Source organism: Lepus europaeus, chromosome X (genome assembly GCF_033115175.1).
Source record: "Lepus europaeus isolate LE1 chromosome X, mLepTim1.pri, whole genome shotgun sequence".
NCBI lineage: Eukaryota > Metazoa > Chordata > Mammalia > Lagomorpha > Leporidae > Lepus > Lepus europaeus.
Window position 1 is genome coordinate 97,054,123 of NC_084850.1, and position 23,636 is coordinate 97,077,758.

The following is a 23,636-nucleotide window of genomic DNA, read 5'->3' on the forward strand; positions in this document are numbered from 1 at the left end:
TAAAAATGTATAGTTCAGTGGCATTTAGTGCATTTACAGTGCTATAAAATGGTCACTTCCATTTTTGAAGACATTGCCCTCACTATAAAATACTTCATATTCAATAAATAATTACTCTCCATATCCTCATCTCTTTATCCTCTGGTATCCCCTAATCTGCTTTCTGTTTCTGTGGATTTGTCTATTTTGGATATATTAGGACATTCCAGAAAATTTGTGGAAAAATCAGATTCAAAGATGAGGATTTTTTTCCATGTGAAAAACTTTGAGATCTTTGTGTAGTTTTTTCATAATACACATTTTACTTGAACTTTTTAAAGCCCCCATTTATTACCACAATTTGTTTATCCATTCATGTGCTAATGGGCATGTTTGTTTCCACGTTTTGGCTGTTAGGAATAATGCTGCTATAGACATCCTTATGCATGTTTCTGTGCAGACATATGTTTTCATTTCTCTTGGTCATATATCTAGGAGTAGAATTACTGAGTCATAGTAATTCTATTTTTAACTCTTTGAGAAACCACCAAAATGTTTTCCCACAGACTGCAAGAGAATTTGCATCATAGATAATATTGATTCTTCCAAACCATGTATATGATATGTTCCTTCAATTTATTTTCTTTCTTTCTTCGGCATTTTTGAGGTTTCTGCATACAGATCCTGCACACTTTGTTAGAGTTTTAAGTTCTTTATTTTGTAAATGGTATATTTTTTAAAACTTTTGTTTTCTAATTGTTTATTGCCGGTATATATAAATATGATTTGTTTTTGTATGTTGACCTTGTATCTTCCAGCCCTAGTAAAATCACTTATTTGTTCTAGGACTTTTAAAGGAATATTCTTGGGATTATCTGTTTAGACGATCATGCCGTATGGAAGAAGTGACAGTTTTATTCATTTTTCTCCAGTCTTCATGTCTTTTGTTTTTCTTTTTTATTCTGATGTGGGACTTCAAGCAGAATGTGGCGAGAGTGGCCATCCTAGCCTTATTTCCAATGAAAAAGAGAAAACAGTCTTTCACCATTAAGTACTATGTTAGCTCCAAGTTATCAGGTTAACGAAGTTCACTTCCAGTTCCTAATTTGCTGAGTTTTTTTTTTAATTATCATGTAAGGGTGTTGAGTTTTGTCTAATTTTCATCTCCATTAATGGGTATTACTGTGTGGTTTTTCTTTTTAGAATTTTTTTTTTTTAGAAATTGTATTTTGGGGGAGGGAGAAAAAAAGAGAGACTGTGTGTGGGGTGTGTGTGTATCTGTGTGTGTTCTCATCTCTTGGTTCACTTCCCAAATGCTCACACAAACAGGGGCCTGGGGCCAGGAACTCAATCCAGTTCTCCCAGTTGAGTGGCAGGCACCTAGTTACTTGAACCATCACTGCTGCCTCCCAGGATCTTAACATGGAGCTGGAATCAGGAGCAGAGTCAGAACTTAAACTCAGGCGCTCTAATATGGGATGTTGGTGTCCCAAGTGGAGTCGTAATTGCTAGGCTAAATTCTCACTCCCCCATTTTTCTTCTTTAGTCTGTTAATATGGTATATTACATTGATTGATCTTTGAATATTGAGCCAACCTTGCATTCACAAGATAAATTCCACCTGATCATGATGTATAATTATTATTCTTACATATTGCCAGAATTAATTTAGTAGTATTTCACTAGAGATTGTGTGTGTGTGTGTATATGTGTGTACATGGAGAATAGTGATCTGTAATTTTCTTTTCTTGTATTCTTTTCCTCCAGTTTTGGTATCAGGTTAATGCTGGCCTCAAAAAATGAGTTGGGAAATGTTCCTTCCTCTTAAAGAAAATATTTTCTGGAAGACATTATACAGAATTGGTGTCTTGTCTTCTTTAAAGATTTGATAGAATTTACAATGTAACCACCTGGGTTCTGAGATTTCTTTTTCAGAGTTTAACTGTGGAATTAATTTTTAAAGAAGCTGTAGGATTTTCAGGTTATTTATTTCTCCTTGGATGATTTTTTTGTAGTTTATGTCTTTCAAATAATTGATCCATTTCATCTAAGTTGTTCAGTTTCTGGGCATAGAGTTTATAGAGTTCTCCTATTATCCTTTAATTTCCTTTGGGACATTTAGTGGTAGCCCTTTTTTCATTTTTGATATTAGTAACTTGTGGCTTCTTTTTTGTCATTCTTGTTGGCATTTTGTCAATCTAATTGATCTTTTCAAAGCTTTCAGTTCCATTTTCTGTATCAATTTCATTAATTTTTGCTTTTCAAAAAATTTATTTTAGTTCATCATTAGTTTTCAATGTGATTTGTAGATACAATTCTTGGAACATAATATTCCCTTCCTCTCTTCTTCCCCTGTTTTTGCTCTTGAGATTATTGTTCTGCTTGCTATGGATTTATTTTATTCTTTTTCTATTGTCAAAAGTGGAAATATAGATTATTGATTTGAGGCCTTTTCTCCATTTCTAATGTAATCATTTTTTGAAGATTTTATTTATTATTTGAGAGGTATAGTTACAGACAGAGAGAGGGAGAGACAGAAAGGTCTTCCATCTGCTGGTTCACTCCCCATTTGGCTGCAATGGCTGGAGCTGTGCAGATCTGAAGTGAGGAGCCAGGAGCTTCTTTTGGGTCTCCTAAGAGGGTGCAGGGGCCCAAGGACTTGGGCCATCTTCCACTGTTTTCCCAGGCCATAGCAGAGAGCTGGATCGGAAGAGGAGCAGCCGGGACTCAAACCGGCGCCCATATGGGATGCCGACACTGCAGGTGGTGGCTTTCCCCGCTGTGCCACAGCACTGGCCCTAAGGATGTTTTAATTTCAAGTGTTGGAGATATTCTGGTTATCTTTCCATACTGATTCATGGTCTAGTTTGACTCTTATCAGAGAAGATACTTTGTATGATTTCTTTTGGGCTGCTCCACTTCCAGTCCAACTCCCTGCTGGTGTGCCTGGGATAGCAGCAGAGGATGGTACAAGTGCTTTGGGGTCCTGCTACCCACGTGTGAGACCCGGAGGAGGCTCCCTGGCTCCTGGCTTCAGACTGGACCAGCTCCACAATGTTGCAGCCATTTGAGGAATGGACCAGTGGATAGAGGATCTCTGTCTCTGTCTGTCTGTCTCTTTCTCTCTCTCAATTCTGCCTTTCAAATAAATAAATAAACCTTTAAAAAAGAGAAATGTATTTTATTACCAAGGATTTAGTCTATTTTGGTGAAATTTCTTTATGAACTTGAGAATTCTGTTCTACTGTTACTGAGTTAGGCGGCCTATAAATTTTGATTAGATCAAGTTGGTTGATGACACTTTTCTGTGTCCTTGCAGATCTCTCTACTTGGTTCATTGATTACTGAGAAAGATGTGTTGAAGTCTCCAAGAGTATTTGAGGATTTGTCTATTTGCCCTTTCAGCCCTAACAGTGTTTGTTTCATATATGTGGAACCTCTGCTGCTAGGTGCATCCACGTTTAAGATTATTATTTCTATGAATTCATTGCTTGTAATAACGGTATATCCCTTTTTATCCTTGGTCATTTTCTTTGGTCTGTAGTTACTTTGATAATATAACTGATCTAGAGTTCTTTAATTAGTGTTAATATATTACATCTTATTCTATCCTTTTATTTTTAGCTTACCTTTATGATTACAGTTAAGTAGTTTTCTTATAGACAGCATTAACGATCTTTAGTTGGTGTTTTTAAACTAATGCAATTGAAGTTATATAAAGATAAAGGTTTAGTATTATTTATTTTTCTTTGTTACATCTACTTTTTGTTCCTTTTTCTCATTTCCTTTCTTCTTTTGGATTTGAATAAATTTTTTGCATTCAGTTTTAATTTATCAATTGATAATTTTCTTCTTATTTTTATTCTTTCTTTGTATAACATCAATTATTGAAGAGGTCATTCCTTCAATTCCTTCAATTGAATGGTCTTGGCACCCCTATCTAATATCAATTAACTATAGGTATATGAAGTTCTTTCTATACTGTCAGTTCTATTCCATTAATCTACATGTCTGTCCTCATACTGAAACTATAATGTTTTGATTACTGTAGTTTCGTAGAAAGTTTTTTTTTTTTTTTGACAGGCAGAGTGGACAGTGAGAGAGACAGAGAGAAAGGTCTTCCTTTTCTGTTGGTTCACCGCTACGGCTGGCACACCACACTGATCCGAAGCCAGGAGCCAGGTGCTTCCTCCTGGTCTCCCATGCAGGTGCAGGGCCCAAGCACTTGGGCCATCCTCCACTGCCTTCCCGGGCCACAGCAGAGAGCTGGCCTGGAAGAGGGGCAACCGGGACAGAATCCAGCGCCCCAACTGGGACTAGAACCCGGTGTGCCAGTGCCGCAGGCGGAGGATTAGCCTAGTGAGCCGCGGTGCCGGCCATCGTAGAAAGTTTTAAAACTAGGAAATATGAATTGTCCAGTTTGTTCTTTTTCAAGATTATTGGTATGGGCTGAATGTTTGTGTTCTTCCAAATTCCTTTGTTGAAACCTATCCCCAATGTAACAGTGCTTGCTGAGCAGGCGTTTTGGGAATAATAGGCAGAATTCTCATGAATGAGATTGCTGCCTTTATGGAAGACACCCTAAAGAGATCCCTTGCTCTTTCTGCCCATGTGAGGATACAGTAAGAAGACAGCCGGCTGGCTGTGACCGGGAAGCAGGCCCTCATCAGACACTAAATCTGCTCGTGCCTTGATCTTAGACTTCTCAGCTTCTAGAACTATTGGAAATAAGTTTCTGTCATTTATGAGCTACTCAAATTATGGCGTTTTTGTTACAGAAACACAAATGGATGAGAACAATTGTTTGGGCTATTCAGGGTCCCCTGCAATTCCATTTAAATTTTAAGAGCTTCTCCATTTCTGCAAAAAAATAAAAAGCATTGTTATTTTGATAGTGATTGCATTTAATCTATAGATTGCTTTATAGCCACCTTAACAATATTAAGACTTCTAGTCTGTAAGCATTGGATGTCTTTCTGGTTATTTTGGTTTTTAATTTCTTTCAGCAATACTTTATAGTTTTCAGCATGCAAATCTTGTACTTCCATTGTTAAATTTATCCATACTTATTTTATTCTTGTTGATATTGTAAATGGAATATTTTTCTTGACTTATTTTCTAGATTTTTTATTACTAATACAGAGAAAGACAACTGATTTTTGTTTGTTGACCATGTATCTTGGAACTTTGCTGAATTCTGTTACTAGCTCTAAATTGTTCTGTGTGTATATATGAATTCTTCAGGATTTTTTATATGTTTATTTGTAAATAGAGATTGTTTTACTTCTTCCTTTTTAATTTGATTATCTTTTATTTCTCTTTTGTTTCGTTGCCTAATTGTTGTGGCTAGAATTTACAGTACTAGTAAATAATTTATAGTGTTGACTAGTAGTGATATGGGCAGTCTTGTATTATTCTTGATCTTAAAGGAAAACTTCAGTCTTTTACTATTGTGATGTTAGCTATATTTCATGTTGAGGAAGTGCATATTTTTAATATGCATATTGGAACATATTTTCTTTCAATGTACAGAGTTAATTATTATTATCTACATCTTATCCCCTCTTGAATAAGACCTGAACTTTAGAATGGAATTACTTTTTTAAGTTACTTTGCAGATATAATCTCTTAATTCTCAACAACTTTGCAAGGCAGGTGGTATCTATTATTTCAGGCTTATTGAAGAAGATAATAAGACTTAGAGAAGCTCTCCCAGGCCACTAGTAGGTCAGTCCAAGATTTCAAAATAATTGTGACCCTGAGGCTCAGGGTGTTTTTTTCATATCTCACTTCTCTTGAGTTGGAAAATCTTTCAGATGCAGTGAAATAACACTAACTACTCTGTGTTACCAGGTGTCATTTCTTTCTAGGGACAGTTACTCCTCGTTCTTAAAAGAAAATTCTTTAAGAAATCATGATACAGGAGTTCTTAATTCTTTGCTCAAGGAGGAAGGCCTGAAAAATAGACTTATTTTTCTGCAAAGTGGCCCTTCTAGGAAGAAGTAGGCAGCTAGGTTCCTCTGATGAAGTAGGATTTTCTATAGAATTTTGACACTTGATTATTAGAAGTAGTGGAGTTACAATAATTTAGGAGGATATTTTAACTCTGACATTATTTCTCTTCTAGGTTTAGCAGCAGCTTCAGATGTTTTTTTTTTTTAAGATTTATTCATTTATTTGAAAGACAGGGTGACAGAGAAGAACAGATGGAGAAGGGATCTTCCATTTACTGGTTTACTCCCTGAATGCCTGCCACAACCAGGGCTGGGCCAGTCCAAAGCCTGGAGCCAGAAACTCCATACAGGTCTCCCCCATGGATGTCAGAGACCCAAATACTTGGGCCACCTTCCACTGCCTTTCCATGCACATTAGCAGGAAGCTAGATCAGAAGCAGAGCAGCTGGGACTTGAACTGGCACTCACATGGGATGTCAGTATTGCAGGCAGCAGCTTAACCTGCCATACAGCAATGTCAGCCCCTAGCATCAGAGTATGGACCTCATTAATAGGACCTTTCTAGATCATCTTCCCTTTAAATCCTGTGTGTGTAGCTTGTGAATTGTGAGGACAATGTGATAAAGCCATGTGTTTGTGTTTGTGTTAGATGAGATAACTTCTGTTTGTGTGTTTTGTCATTTAGATCATGCAGTTCCAGTAATTTTGTTCCTAATTCACCCAAGTGCTCTTTCTGTTCCTTTTGTGAATTAAGTATATATCACTTATTTTTCCATTCAATCAGTAAACACTGGGCACACCTACTCTTCATTGTGTTAGTCTCTCTTAATATGAAATAATACATGTCCCTGCCCTCATGGTAAATTGGAGGCAACAGGTTTACTAATCACTTTAATACTATATAACAAATAACTCCAGTAGAAGTATGCGTAGGATATAATGGTGAGCTGACAAGCAGGCAGAATCAGATTAGGAGAGTGAGGAAAGGCTCCTTGTGTGGAGATGAATCTAGAGCTGAATTTTGAAGAGTAAAGTGAAACTCATGAAGTTAGGCACTGAGTGGACATTGGATGAATGAGTCAGAATTACATGAACCTTGGAAATGGACATTTGCAACAAAGGTAGAAAGAAAGGCATGAAATGTGTGTGGCATATTCAGGGGTTCTTGGAGTTGAGAATGGATTAAGGAAAGGGTACACTTGTAGGGGAGTGGGAGGAGTTAAATAGATATCTATCATTCTGTCTTCACCCTTTTGGGTGAGATCTCAGTTTGTCCTGTTTTCCCCTTTCCCTGCAGTCTACCCTTCACTGGAGTCTGATGAGGACGACCCTGCTTTGAAATCTCGACCCAAGAAAAAGAAGAATTCAGATGATGCTCCCTGGAGTCCTAAAGGTGATCCAGTATTCTGTCTCTTAAACTTTGTAGGGGGTGGTCTGGAGAAAATATAGGCTGGGGCAGGAGGGATATTTAATATAAGAATACCTAATTCAGTGACTCATTTGTTTATTCTGCAAGCATTTGTGGTATTCAGGTACCATGTTAGGTGCCGGAGCTAAAATCCTCAGTAAAACATGGAGTTTGTATGATCAGTGCAGCAAAACCAGAAGTAATGGAGCATTGCTTTTGATATTACATGGTTTGAGGTGAAAGGAAGAAAGAACTCAGATTTCACAGAGCAGTCTAAGGCTTCTGCAAGCATTGTGATGTCATCATCCCAGCCCTTTAGTAATTTTATTGTCCAAGAGGGAAATTTTGCTGACTCTGCAAGGCCCAAAGCTATCTCCTATATTGAGAAACCATCCCTTAGGGAGGAAGGAAGAATGATAATTGAGTTGGACATGGGAATTAGAGTGAATTAGAATTTTCTTTATCTTGTGGGCTAAGTTTCACATTGGAGGGTCTATCAGCAAGCTTTTGCTGATCAACAAATGTAGTATCTTAAAGTACCCCAATGTAGTAGCTTAAATGTACCCCAAATGTAGTAGCTTAAAGTAGCAATAGTTGGTAATGTCTCATGATTTTATAGGTTGGCTGAGTTGTTCTTCCAGTTTGCGCCAGCTAGAGTAGGAGCTGGATATTCTAAAAGTATCTTCCTTGAGGTCCTAACTTAGATGGCCAGGGCCTGTTTCCACATAGTCTTTCAAAAAATGCCCAATCTTTTTCACAAAGTAGGAGCAAGGTTTCCAGCAGCAAGAGAGGAAAAAACCTAAATGTGCAAAACCCTTTTCAAGCCTCTACTTATGTCTGCTACCATTCCGTTGGCCAAAAGCAAATTACACAGCCAAGCTTCTACTTTCCCCAAGGGTGGGAAGTAGATTGCACCTCTTGAGAGGACAGCTGCAAAGTCACATTGCGAAGGAGGAATGCATACAACGAGGTATCTGCTATAGAGGGTGCTGGGATCTCTGAATGCCTTTTGTTCCCTCTCAGCCATATTTGGCCTTTCTGGTGTTTGCTGAGGGTTGATGGAGTGGGGCAGCAGGATATTCCTGGGAAGGGCTCTCTTAGTGAGTCAATCAGCAAATGTTTCTTTCTTTTTTTTTTTTTAATTTTAGATCCATTTTCTGACTTTTTTTCTCCTGTAAGTTTTACCTGTATTTTCTCCTCTATCAAAGTAAATTTTTCTCATTAGTATAATAGAAAATAAGGAAAAATACTGAAAATAGAGGAAGTTATAAAGAAGATACTGCCCATGATTCTGCTGTCTAGAATTAAACACTGTTAATTTTTTTTTTCTTTTTGACAGGCAGAGTGGATAGTGAGAGAGAGAGAGAGAGAGAGAAAGGTCTTCCTTTTGCCGTTGGTTTACCTTCCAATGGCTGCTGCGGATGGCGCATCGCGCTGATCCGAAGCCAGGAGCCAGGTGCTTCTCCTGGTCTCCCATGCGGGTGCAGGGCCCAAGGACTTGGGCCATCCTCCACTGCCTTCCCGGGCCACAGCAGAGAGCTGGCCTGGAAGAGGGGCAACCGGGATAGAATCCGGCGCCCCAACCAGGACTAGAACCCGGTGTGCCGGCGCCGCAAGGTGGAGGATTAGCCTGTTAAGCCACGGCGCCGGCCAACTGTTAAAATTTTGACATATTTCCTTTTAGTATTTTTTTCTCTGCATTTTTCCTTTTTGGTGGTTGAAATCACACTGTGTATACAGTTGTGTATCCTACTTTTGCATTTTGTTTTCTGCCTTTTAATCAAAGTAGAATGTATAGCAAATCAAATAGTACAAAAAAGAGTTCCCTATTTATCAACTCTATTTCTTCTTTCACTAATTTCTGTGAGTCTCTCTTGATTACCTACTTTGTAAGATACGCTTATCACTGCCCCTGTTCTTTCTACCCTCCTCCAATCTTCTGTGATCCACACTTTTTGTTTAAACCATCCAAGTTGTTACTGTATACATTATCTTGTGATTAACATTCCACATCTACTAGAAATTGACTGTGAAAATTGAACACTAATAAATATACCTGGTCTCTTAATATTATATTATAAGCATGTTCATAAAGATTTATTCATTTTGAAAGAATTATTGAGAGAGGGAGAGACAGAGAGAGAGAGCTCCCATCCACTGGTTCACTCCCCAGATGTCCACAACGGCTGACACTGGGTCAGGCCAAAGCTGGGAGCTTTTATCTTCCACTGCTTTTCCCAAGCCATTAGCAGGGAGCTGGGTCTGAAGTGGAGCAGCCAGGACACGAACCTGCACCCATATGGGATGTGGGCATCGCAGGCAGTGTCTTTACTTGGTATACCACAGTGCTGGCCCCATAAACATGTTCTTATGCCATGGGTTATAAATAAAATATTTGAATAGAAATAAAATAGCTATTCCATGGATATTCTCAATTTTCCTAGCTTCTCCTTTAATGCTATAGGCAAGTTTTCATAGTTAGTGATAACATTTGGGATGGACATCTTTGTACATAAATGTATCTCTGTGATTATTTACTTTAGATAAATCCCCATGGAACCTTAGAAGGACCAAAGTATGTGAGGATAAAACTGTGCAAAGTCTCCTTCACAACCCTGTTCCATAGCTTTCCAGTTCCTTACTTGGAGTCAACTGCTGTTACAGTTTCTTATTTATCTTGTCAGAGATCATTTATGTATATATAAGCAAATATGTGTATATGTTTTCTTTATTTTTTTACTCAAATGGAAGCATCCTTTATACACTGTTACATGCTTTGCTTTACTCAATAATAGATCTTAGAGATTGTTTACACTGCTACAAGCAATGCATGAGAGTGCCTGTTTCCCTACACGCTTGCCAACACAGTTTGTTAATATGAATGTTTTTAAAGCTCTTGATACTAATTGCCAAATTGCTTTTCAGAAAAGTTGTACCAATTTACACTCCCACCAGCCATGTGTGAGAATGCTTGTTTACGAAATCCTTGTAGGCCTTGAGGAATAGTGTTTGCCTGTGAATAGCAGGAACCTCTCAAGCATCCTTAGTGAGTGCTTATTCCCTCAGGATCACAAGATAATTACTTTACCTCCAGCACTGAATCTGGATTGCAGTCAGGAGAAAAGGGAAAAGCAAAAGGAAAAAGGAGATGGCCTACTGAGCCTCACCTCCCCCAAGGAGTTTTAAGGTCTAATTTTTAAAAATTTGTTTGAAAGACAGTTCCCATCTACTGGTTCACCTTTCAAATGCCAGCATTAGTCATCCCTGGGACCAAAACTTGGAGTTGAGAATTTAATTCAGGTCTCCCATGAGTAGCAGGAACACAGCTACTTAAGCCATCATTGCTCCTCCTAGAATCTGCGTTACCAGAAAGCTGGAATCACAAGCTAGAGCCGGGTGTTGAACCCAAGCATTCCAGTGTGGATAGTTGGACTTCCTATCATATGCTGTGGTAAACACCTGTCTCCCTCTACTTTTGAACATCTCTTTGGCTGAAATTATGTCAAGGCCAAGACTACATGTCACAGGAGCCAGGAAGTGTAGTTTTTATCTAGGCATATTGCTGTCCCACAAAATCAAGAGTTTTTATTACTAAGCAGAAAAGGGAGAATGATACTTGGTTGCAAATGTGGAATGTCTACCTTGATCTTTGGTAATTCATAAGCAAACAAATCTCATTGGTTTAATTTTCATTTTTGATTAATCATTGCCTATGTATTTGTACATTGCAATTTCTTATTTTGGAAATTTTGATTCTGTCTTTTGCCTATTTATCCCTGTGGGTCTTCAAGCTTTTTAAATTGCCCTTTCTATATAGATAGTAAAGAAATAGCTAATAGCTATCCTTTGCCTTAGACACACACACACACACACAGTTATGCCTCAAAGTTTCAACTTAACACAAAGTGTAAAATATTATATTGGAAAATACATTTTAATGCACCCAATTTATCAAACATCATAGCTTAACAACACTATAGAATATCATGATCCTGTGGCCAATTGGAAGCTGTGGCTCCCTGCTGATGACTAACATTATAAGAGAGTGTTACATGGTAGGTTGTAAGCCCTAGCCCAGGGAAAAGATCCAAGATCAGAATTCAAAGTACTGTTTCTACTGAATGTATCATTCTCATACCATTGTAAAGTATACAATGTTTAACCATTATAAATCAGGGACTGTATATATACACACACAAATACACATACTTTTTAAAGATATAGTTTGCTGGGGCTGGCATTGTGGTGTTGTGGGTAAAGCCATGGGGAAAAGCCCAAGTGCTTGGGCCCCTGTACCCACATGGGAGACCGAGGTGAAGCCCTTGCTATTGCAGCCATCTGAGAAGTGAACCAGCAGATGGAAAATATTTGTCTTTCTCTGTCTCTGTCTTTCCCTCTCAGTAACTGTGACTTTCAAATAAATAAATAAACCTTTTTTTAAAAAAATACAATTTGCTTATAGTAATTTCCCTCATGAATGAAAAACCTGGATATTTCTATATCATATTTTGGTCTTTTCCATTGTTTCCCTGGTCAGAGAACAGATAATTAGCACTCATGTATTTAAAAAACAAAAAATAATAATTATTTATTTGAAAGTAGAGTTACAAGAGAGAGGGATAGTTAGGGAGAGAAAGGAATCCTCCATCTGCCAGTTCACTCCCCAAATGGCCAAAACAGCCGGGGCTGGGCCACGTGCAAGCCAGGAGCCCAGAACTCTGGGGCCATCTTCCTCTGTTTTTGCAGGTGTATTAGCAGGGAGCTGGATTAAAAGTGGAGCAACTGGGACTTGAACCAGTACTTATGTGGGATGCCAGCATCATAGGCAGTAGTTTAACCTGGTGCACCCACAATGCATGCTCCCACTCCTGTATTTTTTAAGCATGATTTTTAAACATCTAATGTTTTACTCTAACTAGAATTATTTAGCATATAATGTTGAACTGAGTCTTAATTGGTTCCCTTCCCACAATTAGGTAACTATTAGTATTAGAATCATATTCTCACTAAACTGAAATGCTTTCTTTTTAAAAATTTTAAAAGGATTTATTTATTTGAAAGGCAGAGTTAGACAGAGACAGAGATCTTCCAACCACTGGTTCACTCCCCAAATGGCCACAACGGCTGGGGCTGGACCAGGCCGAAGCCAGGAGCCAGGAGCTTCTTCCAGGTCTCCCACATGGGTGTAGGGGCCTAAGGACTTGAGCCATCCCCCGCTGCTTTCCCAGGCGCATTAGCAGGGAGCTGGATCAGTAGTGGAGCAGCTGGGACTTGAACTGGCACCCATTTGGGATGTCGGCACTGCAGAACATGGCTTTATCTCACTATGCCACAATGCCAGCCCATGAAATGCTTTCTTTACATTATCTACTAACCCATATATATCATGGACTGCTTGGGGAGCATCTACTTTGTGCCATCAATCTTTTATCTATTCTTGTGTCCTATCTCTCTTACTCTATGCCTATTTGTGACTTTTTAAAAAACCCTACAAAACAATAAAAGAAACCCAAAGTTGAGATGCATTTGACCGGGTAGTTAAGACACCACTTGAAATGCCTGTATTCCATATCAAACTGTCCTGGCTCTGCTCCCAACCCCAGCTTCTTGCTAATATGTACTCTGGGAGGCAACAGGTAATGGCTGAGTTCTTTGGATTCCTGCCACACACACAGAGACCTGGACTAAGTTCTCAGCTCCCAGCTTTGGCTAAGCACAGCCCCTATAGTTATGGGCATTTGGGGAGTGAACCAGCTGACAGGGGAGCTAACCCCCTCCCCCCTCTCCCCTCTCTGCCTCTGAAATAATTAAATTTAAAAAAACTCTCAAACTTAAAAATAGTGACTTTTAGTTATCCAGAAATAAAAGGTTGCTTTCTTAATATGAAGAAGAATGTCTATCTTTTTTTTTTCATTTTTTTAACTTTTATTTAATGAATATGAATTTCCAGTGTACAGTTTATGTATTACAATGGCTTCCCCCTCCCACAACTTCCCTCCCACCCGCAACCCTCCCCTCTCCCGCTCCCTCTTCCCTTCCATTCACATCAAGATTTCATTTTCAATTCTCTTTCTATACAGAAGATCAATTTAGTATAAAGATTTTAATAGTTTGCACCTACACAGAAACAAAAAGTGAAACATACTCTTTGAGTACTAGTTATAGCATTAAATCAAAATGTACAGCACATTAAGGACAGAGATCCCACATGAGGAGCAAGTGCACAGTGACTCCTGTTGTTGACCCAACAAATTGACACTCTAGTTTATGGTGCCAGTAACCACCCTAGGCTCTCGTCATGAGTTGCCAAGGCTATGAAAGCCTTCCAAGATTGCCAACTCTGATCATATTTAGACAAGGTCATAAAAGACAGAGTGAGGATAGTAACCAATGATCCTAAGAGTGGCATTTACCAGGTTAGAACAATTATACAGCATTAAGTGGGGAAGAGGACCATCAGTACACACAGGTTGGGAGTAGAGCCATTGGTGGTAGAGTAGGGGTTATGATTACAAAGGAATGAGGCCCAAGTTCGCTAGACAGGGTCTAGAACAAAGGACAGAGTCATTATTAGCGGAGCTAAGAAAGGTGCTGTCTAAGCTACAATTAAGTTTTCTGATTGAGAGGCAAATAGAACCTGACAGAAGGGGCTTGATAATAATCTGTTGGGCTTTAGGCCTTGTAAGTTAAGAGGCCCAGACTTATCTATCTCTTCACATGGGGTATATCCTAAGGGAGGTGTGAACCTCCTAGGGGAAGGCACTCTGTTGACTTTCATTACTTAGCTGGCCTGGGAGGAGAGCTGGCCAGGTAAAGGCAGGTGGCATCTCTAACAAGAAATTTACAGTTCTGCCTGCAATGTTGCTGACCCTACTTGGCTGTCCCCTCAGCTGCAGTGGTCACTTTGGAAGTTGGGCTGAGTGAAGGGCTTTTCAGCTTAGAGCCAATAAGATCTGTGGCTCTGACCTGGGCATGCTTCGACTCCAGGGCAGGTCCATTTCCAGTGATCCAACTCTTGGCAGAGCTGCCAGGGCTCTTCACAAGCTGACTTCTGCTGAAGCCCAGGTTTACCACATTGAAAGTCACTGCAGTGGACTGGCCTGTTGGGTCTCCTTGAGGGCAGATCACTGTACAGATCAGCCATTAATAGGCCTGCCACCCATTGCTTCTGATGCCTAGCTTTCTTTTCCTCCTGGTTTTTGTTAAAGCAGACCAGAGGATGCAAGTCAAGGGAGTGCCCATGTCCCATCTCTAACCTTCGGTGGCCTGAACTACAAGTCTATAGTCACAGGCATGTTCTGTAGTAGTTTTTCTAAGGTAGACAATGCCCATGAGGAAAATTATATTCTCACTTAAAAACTTTCTTTCCCTTTGGTCTGAGAGGTTTTTTCTACTTACTGTATACTTTGCTGATGGCGAAGTAAATCTAGCTATGAGATTATTATTTAAGTTCTTATTTTGGCTATGCTATTACAGAAAAATGTTAGCCATCTCTTTTATGAGGTCTAAAGATTAAATTGTGCGTCTTACAGATTCCTTCATAATAGAATTAGTTTCCTACCTTGAAGAGAATAGAGAAATGAAAGAACAAGTTTGGCTTAGAATAGAGAAATGAGGGAGCAAGTCCTAGATCGCTTGCTGACAATAGCAATATCACATGAATACTTAGCAAACCGTTTCAACCATTAGATAACAACTTAAGAAAACATTTACCAGAGGGTCCAATGCCTTCTATAAATTTTAAGAATCATGTATTTGAAAACACCTCTTAAATATCTAACATGGTGTAGTTTGTTTAACCAGTAAACTTAAGCACAACCATATAAAATGTTTTTAGTTTCTTTCTACCAACAAGTTTAAAACATATGATACACAGATTCAGGTCACACAAATTAAAATGTATCTTTGATTGATTTTAGCAGCTTAAATTTATGGACAATCTTATCTATAGAAGAATGTCTATCTTAAGACCAACAGGATGAAACTATAGAGCAAAGCTGTTTTAGTTGGTGTTCATGGACTTTTGGATCTTTGAATTATCTAAAACTTTAAATAAATGTATTTTCCTTGCTAGTAACATTTATCATGTTTTCTTTTTTTAAGAAAGATTTATCATCTTCTGGTTCGCTCCCCAAGTGGCCTCAACATCTGGGTCCGTGCCAGGCTGAAGCTAAGAGCCTAGAGCTCCATTTGGGTCTCTGATGTGGGTGGGTGGCAGAGACTCAAGTACTTGGGCCATCTGCTGCTGCTTTCCCAGGCACATTAGCAGGGAGCTGGATTGGAAGTGGAGGTGCATGGACTCAAACTGGCACTCATATGGGATTGCAGGTGGCTGCTTAACTCTCTGTGCCACGGTGCTGGCCCCAATTTATCACATTTTCAAAGTGAGTTCTTAACTCAGAAAAGGTTGACACAGTCTACTGAAGCTATTCTCATTAAAATCAGGAATAAGACAAATGTGCCCACTGCTTTTTATTTAGCATTGTTCTAAGGAAGTTCTAAACAGTTATATTAGAAATGAAGCACTAATAAGAACAATACCTTTTAAAAATTAAGAGACCAGCCGGTGCCGTGGCTCACTAGGCTAATCCTCCGCCTGTGGCACCGGCACCCCAGGTTCTACCCCCGGTTGGGGCACCAGATTCTGTCCCAGTTGCTCCTCTTCCAGTCCAGCTTCTCTCCTATGGCCCGGGAGTGCAGTGGAGGATGGCTCAGGTCCTTGGGCCCTGCACCCGCATGGGAGACCAGGAGGAAGCACTTGGTTCCTGGCTTCAGATTGGTGCAGTGCGCTGGCCGTAGCAGCCACTTGGGGGTTGAAGCAACGGAAAAAGGAAGACCTTTGTCTCTCTCTCTCTCTCTCTCACTGTCTAATTCTGCCTGTCAAAAAAAAAATTAAGAGAGCAAATTATTGTGATATGAGGATTCCTCAGGGTGATAATCCTTGTCATTTTTGTCCATCATTGAATCTGTAGCACCATACATAGTACCCAGTACTTGGGAGATGTTTAATAAGTACTTGACAAGTGAAAGTAATTATATAATTGTGTAATATATATAGAAAATAGAGAAGCTGGTGCTGTGGTGTAGTAGGCTAAGCCTCTGCCTGCAGTGCTGACATCCCATATGGATGCCCATTCGTGTCCCAGCTGCTCTATCCAGCTCTCTGCTTCAGTTCTGCGAAGCAGTGGAAGATGGAACCAGTGCTTGGGCCCCTGACCCTGAATGGGAGACCAGGAATCCTGGCTTTGGTTTGGCCCAGCTCCAACCATTGCAGCCATTTGGGGAGTGAACCAGCACATGGAAGACATTTCTCTCTGTCTCTCCCTCTCTGTCTGTAACTCTACCTCTCAATAAATAAAATCTAAAAAAAAAGAAAATAGAGATATATGACTAAAACATGTTAGAAAATATGAAGGAATCAAAAACTGTTAGAGCTAATATAATTCAATAAATTGGGTAATCATTGGATATAAACCAGATATTAAGAACTTAAGAATTATATTAGTAATAACCATAATATACTTAGAAAAAGGTCCTATTGACAGTAGCAATAATTTTTAAAAAAAATTTATTAACAATTATGTTTTTATAAGCTACATTATGACATTTCAATGCATGTATACTAATCAAGTCAGGGTAATCAACATTTCTCTTTCTTTCACATTACTTTATGATTGGAGGCTTTTTTTCTATTTGCTCATAAAAGTATTTACTAGGTTATTATGAATTACTATCTCCTACTATATTTTTTTTTAAGATTTATTCATTTATTTGAAAGAGTTACATAGAGAGAGGAGAGGCAGAGAGAGAGAGAGAGACGTCTTCCATCCGACGGTTCACTCCCCAAATGGCCGCAACGGCTGGAGCTGTGCCGATCCGAAGCCAGAGGCAGGAGCTTCTTCTGGGTCTCCCATGCAAGTGCAAGGGCCCAAGGGCTTGGGCCATCTTCTACTGCTTTCCCAGGCCGTAGCAGAGAGCTGGATAGGAAGTGGAGCAGCAGGGTCTCAAACCAGTGCCCATATGGGATGCCAGTGCTTCAGGCCAGGGCATTAACCCACTGTGCCGCAGCACCGGCCCCTCCTACTATGCTTTGTAACAGTAAGAATTTATTCCTTCAGTCTAACTCTGATTTGATACCCATTATCCTAACTCCTTCTATCCCTACCTACCCCTCCAAGCTTCTAGTAATCAGCCGATTGAGGGGTTCTTTCAGCTTCCACATATGAGGGAGATCATGTGGCATTTGTCTTTCTGTGTTTGATTTATTGCATTTAACGTGATAGCCTCGAGTTCCATCCATTTTGCTATAACTGACAGGATTCCATTATTTGTAAGATTATGTAAAATCCTCCCAAATAATAATTTAAAAAAATTTTTATGAGACAGAGAACACTCCCATCTACTGGTTCACTCCCTAAATGCCTGCAACAGCTGGGTCTGGGCAGGGACTGGGCTGGGGCTGAAGCTGGGAGCCAGGAATGCAATCCAGGTCTGCCACATAGGTGGTAGAAACTCAATTACTTGAACCATCATTGGTATCTCCTAGCGTCTTTATTGACAGCATGTTGGGATTAGGAGGTACAGCCAGGAATTGAACCCACAGACATTGATGTAGAATGCAGGTGTCTTTTTTATTTCCCCCAAAGAAACCTTTTATTTAATGAGTACAAATTTCATAAGTACAACTTAAGGAATATAGTGATTCTTCCCCCCCCTCCCATCCCTCCACCTCTTCCCTCTCCCATTTCCAGTCCCATTCTCCATTAAGATTCATTTTCAATTAACTTTATACAGAGAAGACCACTATATTATACTATACTATACTATGTAAAGATTTCAACAATTTGCATGCACACACACACACAAAACTGTTTGAGAACAAGTTTTACAGTTAACTCTCATAATACAGCTCATTGAGGATAGAGGTCCTGCATGGAACGTTAGTGCACTTTGACTCCTATTGTTAATTTAACAATTAACACTCTAGTATATGATGTCAGTGAACACCCAAGGCTCTTGACATGCGTTGCCTAGGCTTTGGAAGCTTTTTGAATCCACAAACTCTATCAGTATTTAGACAAGGCCATAAGCAAAGTGGAAGTTCTCGCCTCCCTTCAGAGAAAAGTACATCCTTTGGCCACTTCTTTCTGCTGGGGTCTCACAGAGATCCTCATGTAGGTGAACAGTCATCAAGATTTTGCCATATTTATCTCTTTCTTCTTTTTTTAAAATTGTCTTTGCTAGAGCCCATGAGAGTATAGCAGGCATGGAAAGCCAAGATATCATGGAAAAAAAAAAAAAAGACCTAAATGAATGATCTCTGTGAGTGAGATCCCAGTGGAAAGAACGGGGCCTTCAAAGAAGGAGGTACCCTTCTCCGAAGGGAGGAGAGAACCTCCACTTTGACTATGACCCTATCGGAACAATATCAAAGTCAGCGAACTCTAAAAGCTTCCATAGCCCTGGCAACTCATGACTAGAGCCCAGGGAGATTACTGACGCCATGAACAGGAGTGTCAAATTGTTAAGTCAGCAACAGGAGTCACTGTGTACTTACACCCCATGCGGGATCTGTCCCTAATGTGTCGTCTAAAGCCAAGTGATGCTAGGACTGGTACTGAAACAGTATTTTTATACTTTGCGTTTCTGTGTGGGCGCAGACTGATGAGGTCTTTGCTAATTATATACTGAAGTGATCTTCTGTATATAAAGAGAATTGGAAATGAAAAAAAAAAACAAAACAACCTGGTGTTAAAATGGAAATGGCATAGAAAATTAATTATTTTGAAAAAAAAATTATGTAGGATCTCTGTCTTTAATGTGCTGTACATTGCTATTTAATGCTATAATTAGTAATCCAATGGTAGTTTTTTCACTTGATGTTGCTATATGGGCAAAATGTTGAAATCTTTACCTAGTATATACTAAACTGATCTTCTGTATACAAAGAGAATTGAAAACGAATCTTTACATGAATGGAAGGGGAGAGGGAGCGGGAGGGGGGAGGGTTGCGGGCGGGAGGGAAGTTATGGGAGGGGGGAAGCCATTGTAACCCATAAGCTATACTTTGGAAATTTATATTCATTAAATAAAAGTTTAATTAAAAAAAAAAAGCAAATACCAGATATGATTTCATTTCCACCATGTATTTCAGTATGAATGTATTTTTTTAAAGATTGACTTATTTATTTTATTTGAAAGGCAGAGTTGCAGAGAGAAGAGAGACATAGAGAGCGAGTGAGCTTCCATCCGCCGGTCACTCCCAAATGTCCATAATGGCTGGGGCTGGGCCAGGCCAAAGAAAGGAGCCTGGAGCTTTGTCCGAGTCTTGTTCGTGAAAGGACCCAAGTACTTCTCTTGCTTTCCTAGGTGCATTAGCAAGGAGCTGGATCAGAAGGTGGAGCAGCTGGGTCTCGAACAGCACATATATGGGATTTTGGCATCACAGGCAGAAGCTTAACCCAGTATGCCACAATGCCAGCTTCTTCAGTGTCTTTTTTTTAAGATTTATATATTTATTTGAAAGCCAGAGTTACACACAGAGAGAAGGAGAGGCAGAGAGAGAGAGAGATGTCTTCCATCCGTTGGTTCACTCCCCAGTGGGCCTCAACAGCCACAGTTGCACAGATCCAAAGCCAGGTGCCAAGAGCTCCTTCCGGGTCTTCCTCATGGGTGCAAAGTCCCAAGGACTTGAGTTGTCTTGTACTGTTTTTCCACCATCCTCTACTGCTTTCCCAGGCCATAGTAGAGAGCTTGATTGGAAGCTGGAACTTGAACCAGCACCCATCTGGGACACTGGCACTGCAGGCTGCAGCTTTACCCACTGTGCCACAGCGCTGACCCCCAGTATGCATTTCTAAAAAATATGCACATTTTTTCACAAAACTATAAGCCTGTTATCATACATGATAAAATCAATGATTATTTGATAATTATTTGATGTTATTTAATCCCAAGCCCATAATCAGACTTCCTACTTTGTCTAAAATGGTTATTTTTACAATCGATTTGCTTAAGTCAGCATCTATCCCAACAGGGTCTATGTGACATTTAACAGTGATGCCTTTTAAGTCTTTATCTAGGTTACCCCCTCCCCTTTATTGTTTCATGCTATTTATTTGTTGTAGAAACTGATACAAATTACCCTTTAGCATGTCCTACCTTCTAGAATTGTCTATTTGCTTCCATTTGACATGGTGTTTTTTCAAGAGACTAGATCAGTTATCTTAGAAGCTTTGCTTGTTTTCTCATGGAATCATTTAATTTGTTTTTTATTCCTAAACATTGGAATCAATAAGAATGACTTGTTTGATTTTTAACTCTAACAGAACTACTTCCCCAGGTGATGCTGTGAATTTCCTAATGTGTTACATCACGAAGCTCAAAATGTCTTGCTGTCTCACTATTACTGACACCAAAGTTAATGTTTTGTTTAGGTTGTGATTTCCTGATCTTACCATTGTAAAATTAGGTTTTTCTTCTTCTTTTTAAAAGATTTATTTATTGGGGCCAGCACTGTGGCATAGTAGATTAAGCCTCCTCCTTCAGCGCCAGCATCCCATATGGACGCTGATTCGAGACCCAGCTCCTCCACTTTTTTTTTTTCTGACAGGCAGAGTGGACAGTGAGAGAGACACAGAGAGAAAGGTCTTCCTTTGTCGTTGGTTCACCCTCCAGTGGCCGCCGCGGCTGGCGCAATGCGCTGATCCGAAGGCAGGAGCCAGATGCTTCTCCTGGTCTCCCATGCGGGTGCAGGGCCCAAGCACTTGGGCCATCCTCCACTGTACTCCTGGGCCACAGCAGAGAGCTGGCCTGGAAGAGGGGCAACCGGGACAGAATCAGGTGCCCCGACCGGGACTAGAACCCGGTGTGCCAGCGCTGCAGGCGGAGGATTAGCCTATTGAGCCACGGCGCCGGCCAGCTCCTCCACTTCTGATCCTGCTCCCCGCTAGTGGCCTGGGAAAGCAGTGGAACATGGCCCAAGTGCTTGAGCCTCTGCACCCAAATGGGAGATCCAGATGAAGCTCTTGGCTTCAGATCGGCCAAGCTCCAGCTGTTGTGGCCATTTGGGGAGTGAACCAATGGATAGAAGACTTACTTTCTCTCTCCCTCCCTTCCTTTCCCCCTCCCTCCTCTCTCTATCTTTTTAGAAAAATATTTATTTATTTATTTTGGAGGCAGAGTTATGTAGAGAGAGAAGGCAAGTGATGGGGAGAAAGAGAAAGATATCTCTTCCACCCACTGGTTTACTCCCCCAGTGGCCACAACGGCTGGAGCTGGGCCAGGCCAAAGTCAGGAATCAAAAACTTCTTCTGGATCTCCTATGTAGGTGCAGGGCCTCAAGAACTTAGGCCATCTTCCGTTGCTTTCCCAGGCTCATTAGCAGGGAGCTGGAAAGGAAGTGGAACAGCTGGGTCTTGAAGTAGCACCCATGTGGGATGCTGGCATCACAGGCAGCTAGCTGCTTTACCTGACATGCCATAGCACCAGCCCCAGAATTTTCTTCTTGAGAATAGCAAGTAATTTGTGAGCTAAAACTTCGGTGCTGTGTGACTATCCACTTGTCTAGAATCAGTTGTTTCATTAGAACTTGAAATTTGTGATTTTCTAATTCTGCCATTCCTTCTACATTTATTAGCTGTTTTCTTCTGTACTGAAGAGCTGCTCCTCGTCATCTGGGGCTATTTGGTTATCTTGAAATGTACTTCCTATTGAAAAGGTGGGATGAGTAACTATTTTTGGATTCAAGGCTGTTAAGGCCCCATAAAAGAGTTATCCAAGAAGTCAGTCTTCATGAATTCAGCCTGGTTGGTACACAAAAAAAGCATACATCAACATCGATGAGACAAGGTTATATGTGCTGTGCATGAAGTGGCTTATATAGATCATAAGTTCAGAGGAAGGAAAAGTCATTGAGACTGTAGAAGTCCTGGCGATTTCCTATAAGAGATTGATTCCAGCTTGTCTTTGAAGGAAGAACAAGTTGTGAATAGGCAGGCAAAAGGGAAGGAGGTACTCCTGTCAGAGTAAATGGTGAAGATGAAGGCACAGGGAGTGAGAATGAGCTATACATATTCTGGAATTGTAATAAGGAAGCCATCTATCTAGATAATCTGAGCGTGTGGGTGTCTCTGTTTTCTATAACAGAATACTACAGACTGAGTAAAAGTTTATTTGGTTCACAGTTCTGGAGGCTGGGAAGTCCATGAGCTTGGTGCTGGCTGGCATCTGGCATCATGTAGACTTTGTGCTACATCATCCCATGATGGAAGATGCCACATGGTGAGAGCGTACGGGGAGAGAGAAGAAAGGTCCAAACTCACCCATTTTATAGCCATCCCATTCCCACAGTAATGATCTTAATCCATTCATGAGGGTTGATGATAGAATCAACTTTAATGCTATCACAGTGGCAATTAAATTTCAACTTGTGGGCCGGCGCCGTGGCTCACTTGGTTAATCCTCCGCCTGCGGCGCCAGCACCCCAGGTTCTAGTCCTGGTTGGAGCGCCAGATTCTGTCCCGGTTGCTCCTCTTCCAGTCCAGCTCTCTGTTGTGGCCCGGGAGTGCAGTGGAGGATGGCCCAAGTGCTTGGGCCCTACACCCGCATGGGAGACCAGGAGGAAGCACCTGGCTCCTGGCTTCGGATTGGCACAGTGCCAGCCATAGCGGCCATTAGAGGAGTGAACCAACGGAAGGAAGACCCTTCTGTCTGTCTCTCTCTCTATCACTTTGTAACTCTGCCTGTCAAAAAATAAAAAAAAAATTCAACTTGTGTTTTGGAGGAGACATTCAGACCATAACAGTGGGTGTATGAATTAAGTTGGGGAAGATAATAGGCCAGGAGCAGAATTTGGACAACCTTTAATGCCAATTCAGGGAGGTTAACTTTGTTTATTTGTTTTTAAGGTTTATTTATTTATGTGAAAGGCAGAGTTAGAGAAAGGCAGGGGCAGAGAGAGAGAGAGATCAAAATCTTTCATCTGCTGGTCACATCCCACATGGCTGCAAGAGCCGGAGCTGGGCATCAGGAGCCAGGAGCTTCTTCCAGTTCTCCCATGTGGGTACAGGGGCCCAAGCACTTGAGCTGTCTTCAACTGCTTTCCCAGGGGCCATAGCAGAAAGCTGGACTGGAAGTGGAGCAGCGGGGTCTTGAATCAGCACCCATATGGGATGCTGGCACTGCAGGTGTCAGCTTTACCCGCTACACTATAATGGCAGCCCCAACTTTTATTCTTTTTGTTTGTTTGTTTTCTTCTTTTTTTAACTTTTATTTAATAAATATAAATTTCCAAA

The 23,636-nt window shown here is 40.5% G+C and overlaps 1 protein-coding gene across 3 annotated transcripts in view; it reads left to right on the forward strand.

The window, feature by feature from the left end:
- Positions 1–23,636, forward strand: part of PHF8 (PHD finger protein 8) — a 107,482-nt gene that overhangs the window by 70,934 nt on the left and 12,912 nt on the right. For all 3 annotated transcript variants that reach the window (XM_062183955.1, XM_062183953.1, XM_062183954.1), the window contains one exon: positions 7,231–7,326. In XM_062183955.1, the coding sequence (XP_062039939.1) occupies positions 7,231–7,326 (96 nt within the window). The remainder of the gene's footprint in view (positions 1–7,230; positions 7,327–23,636) is intronic.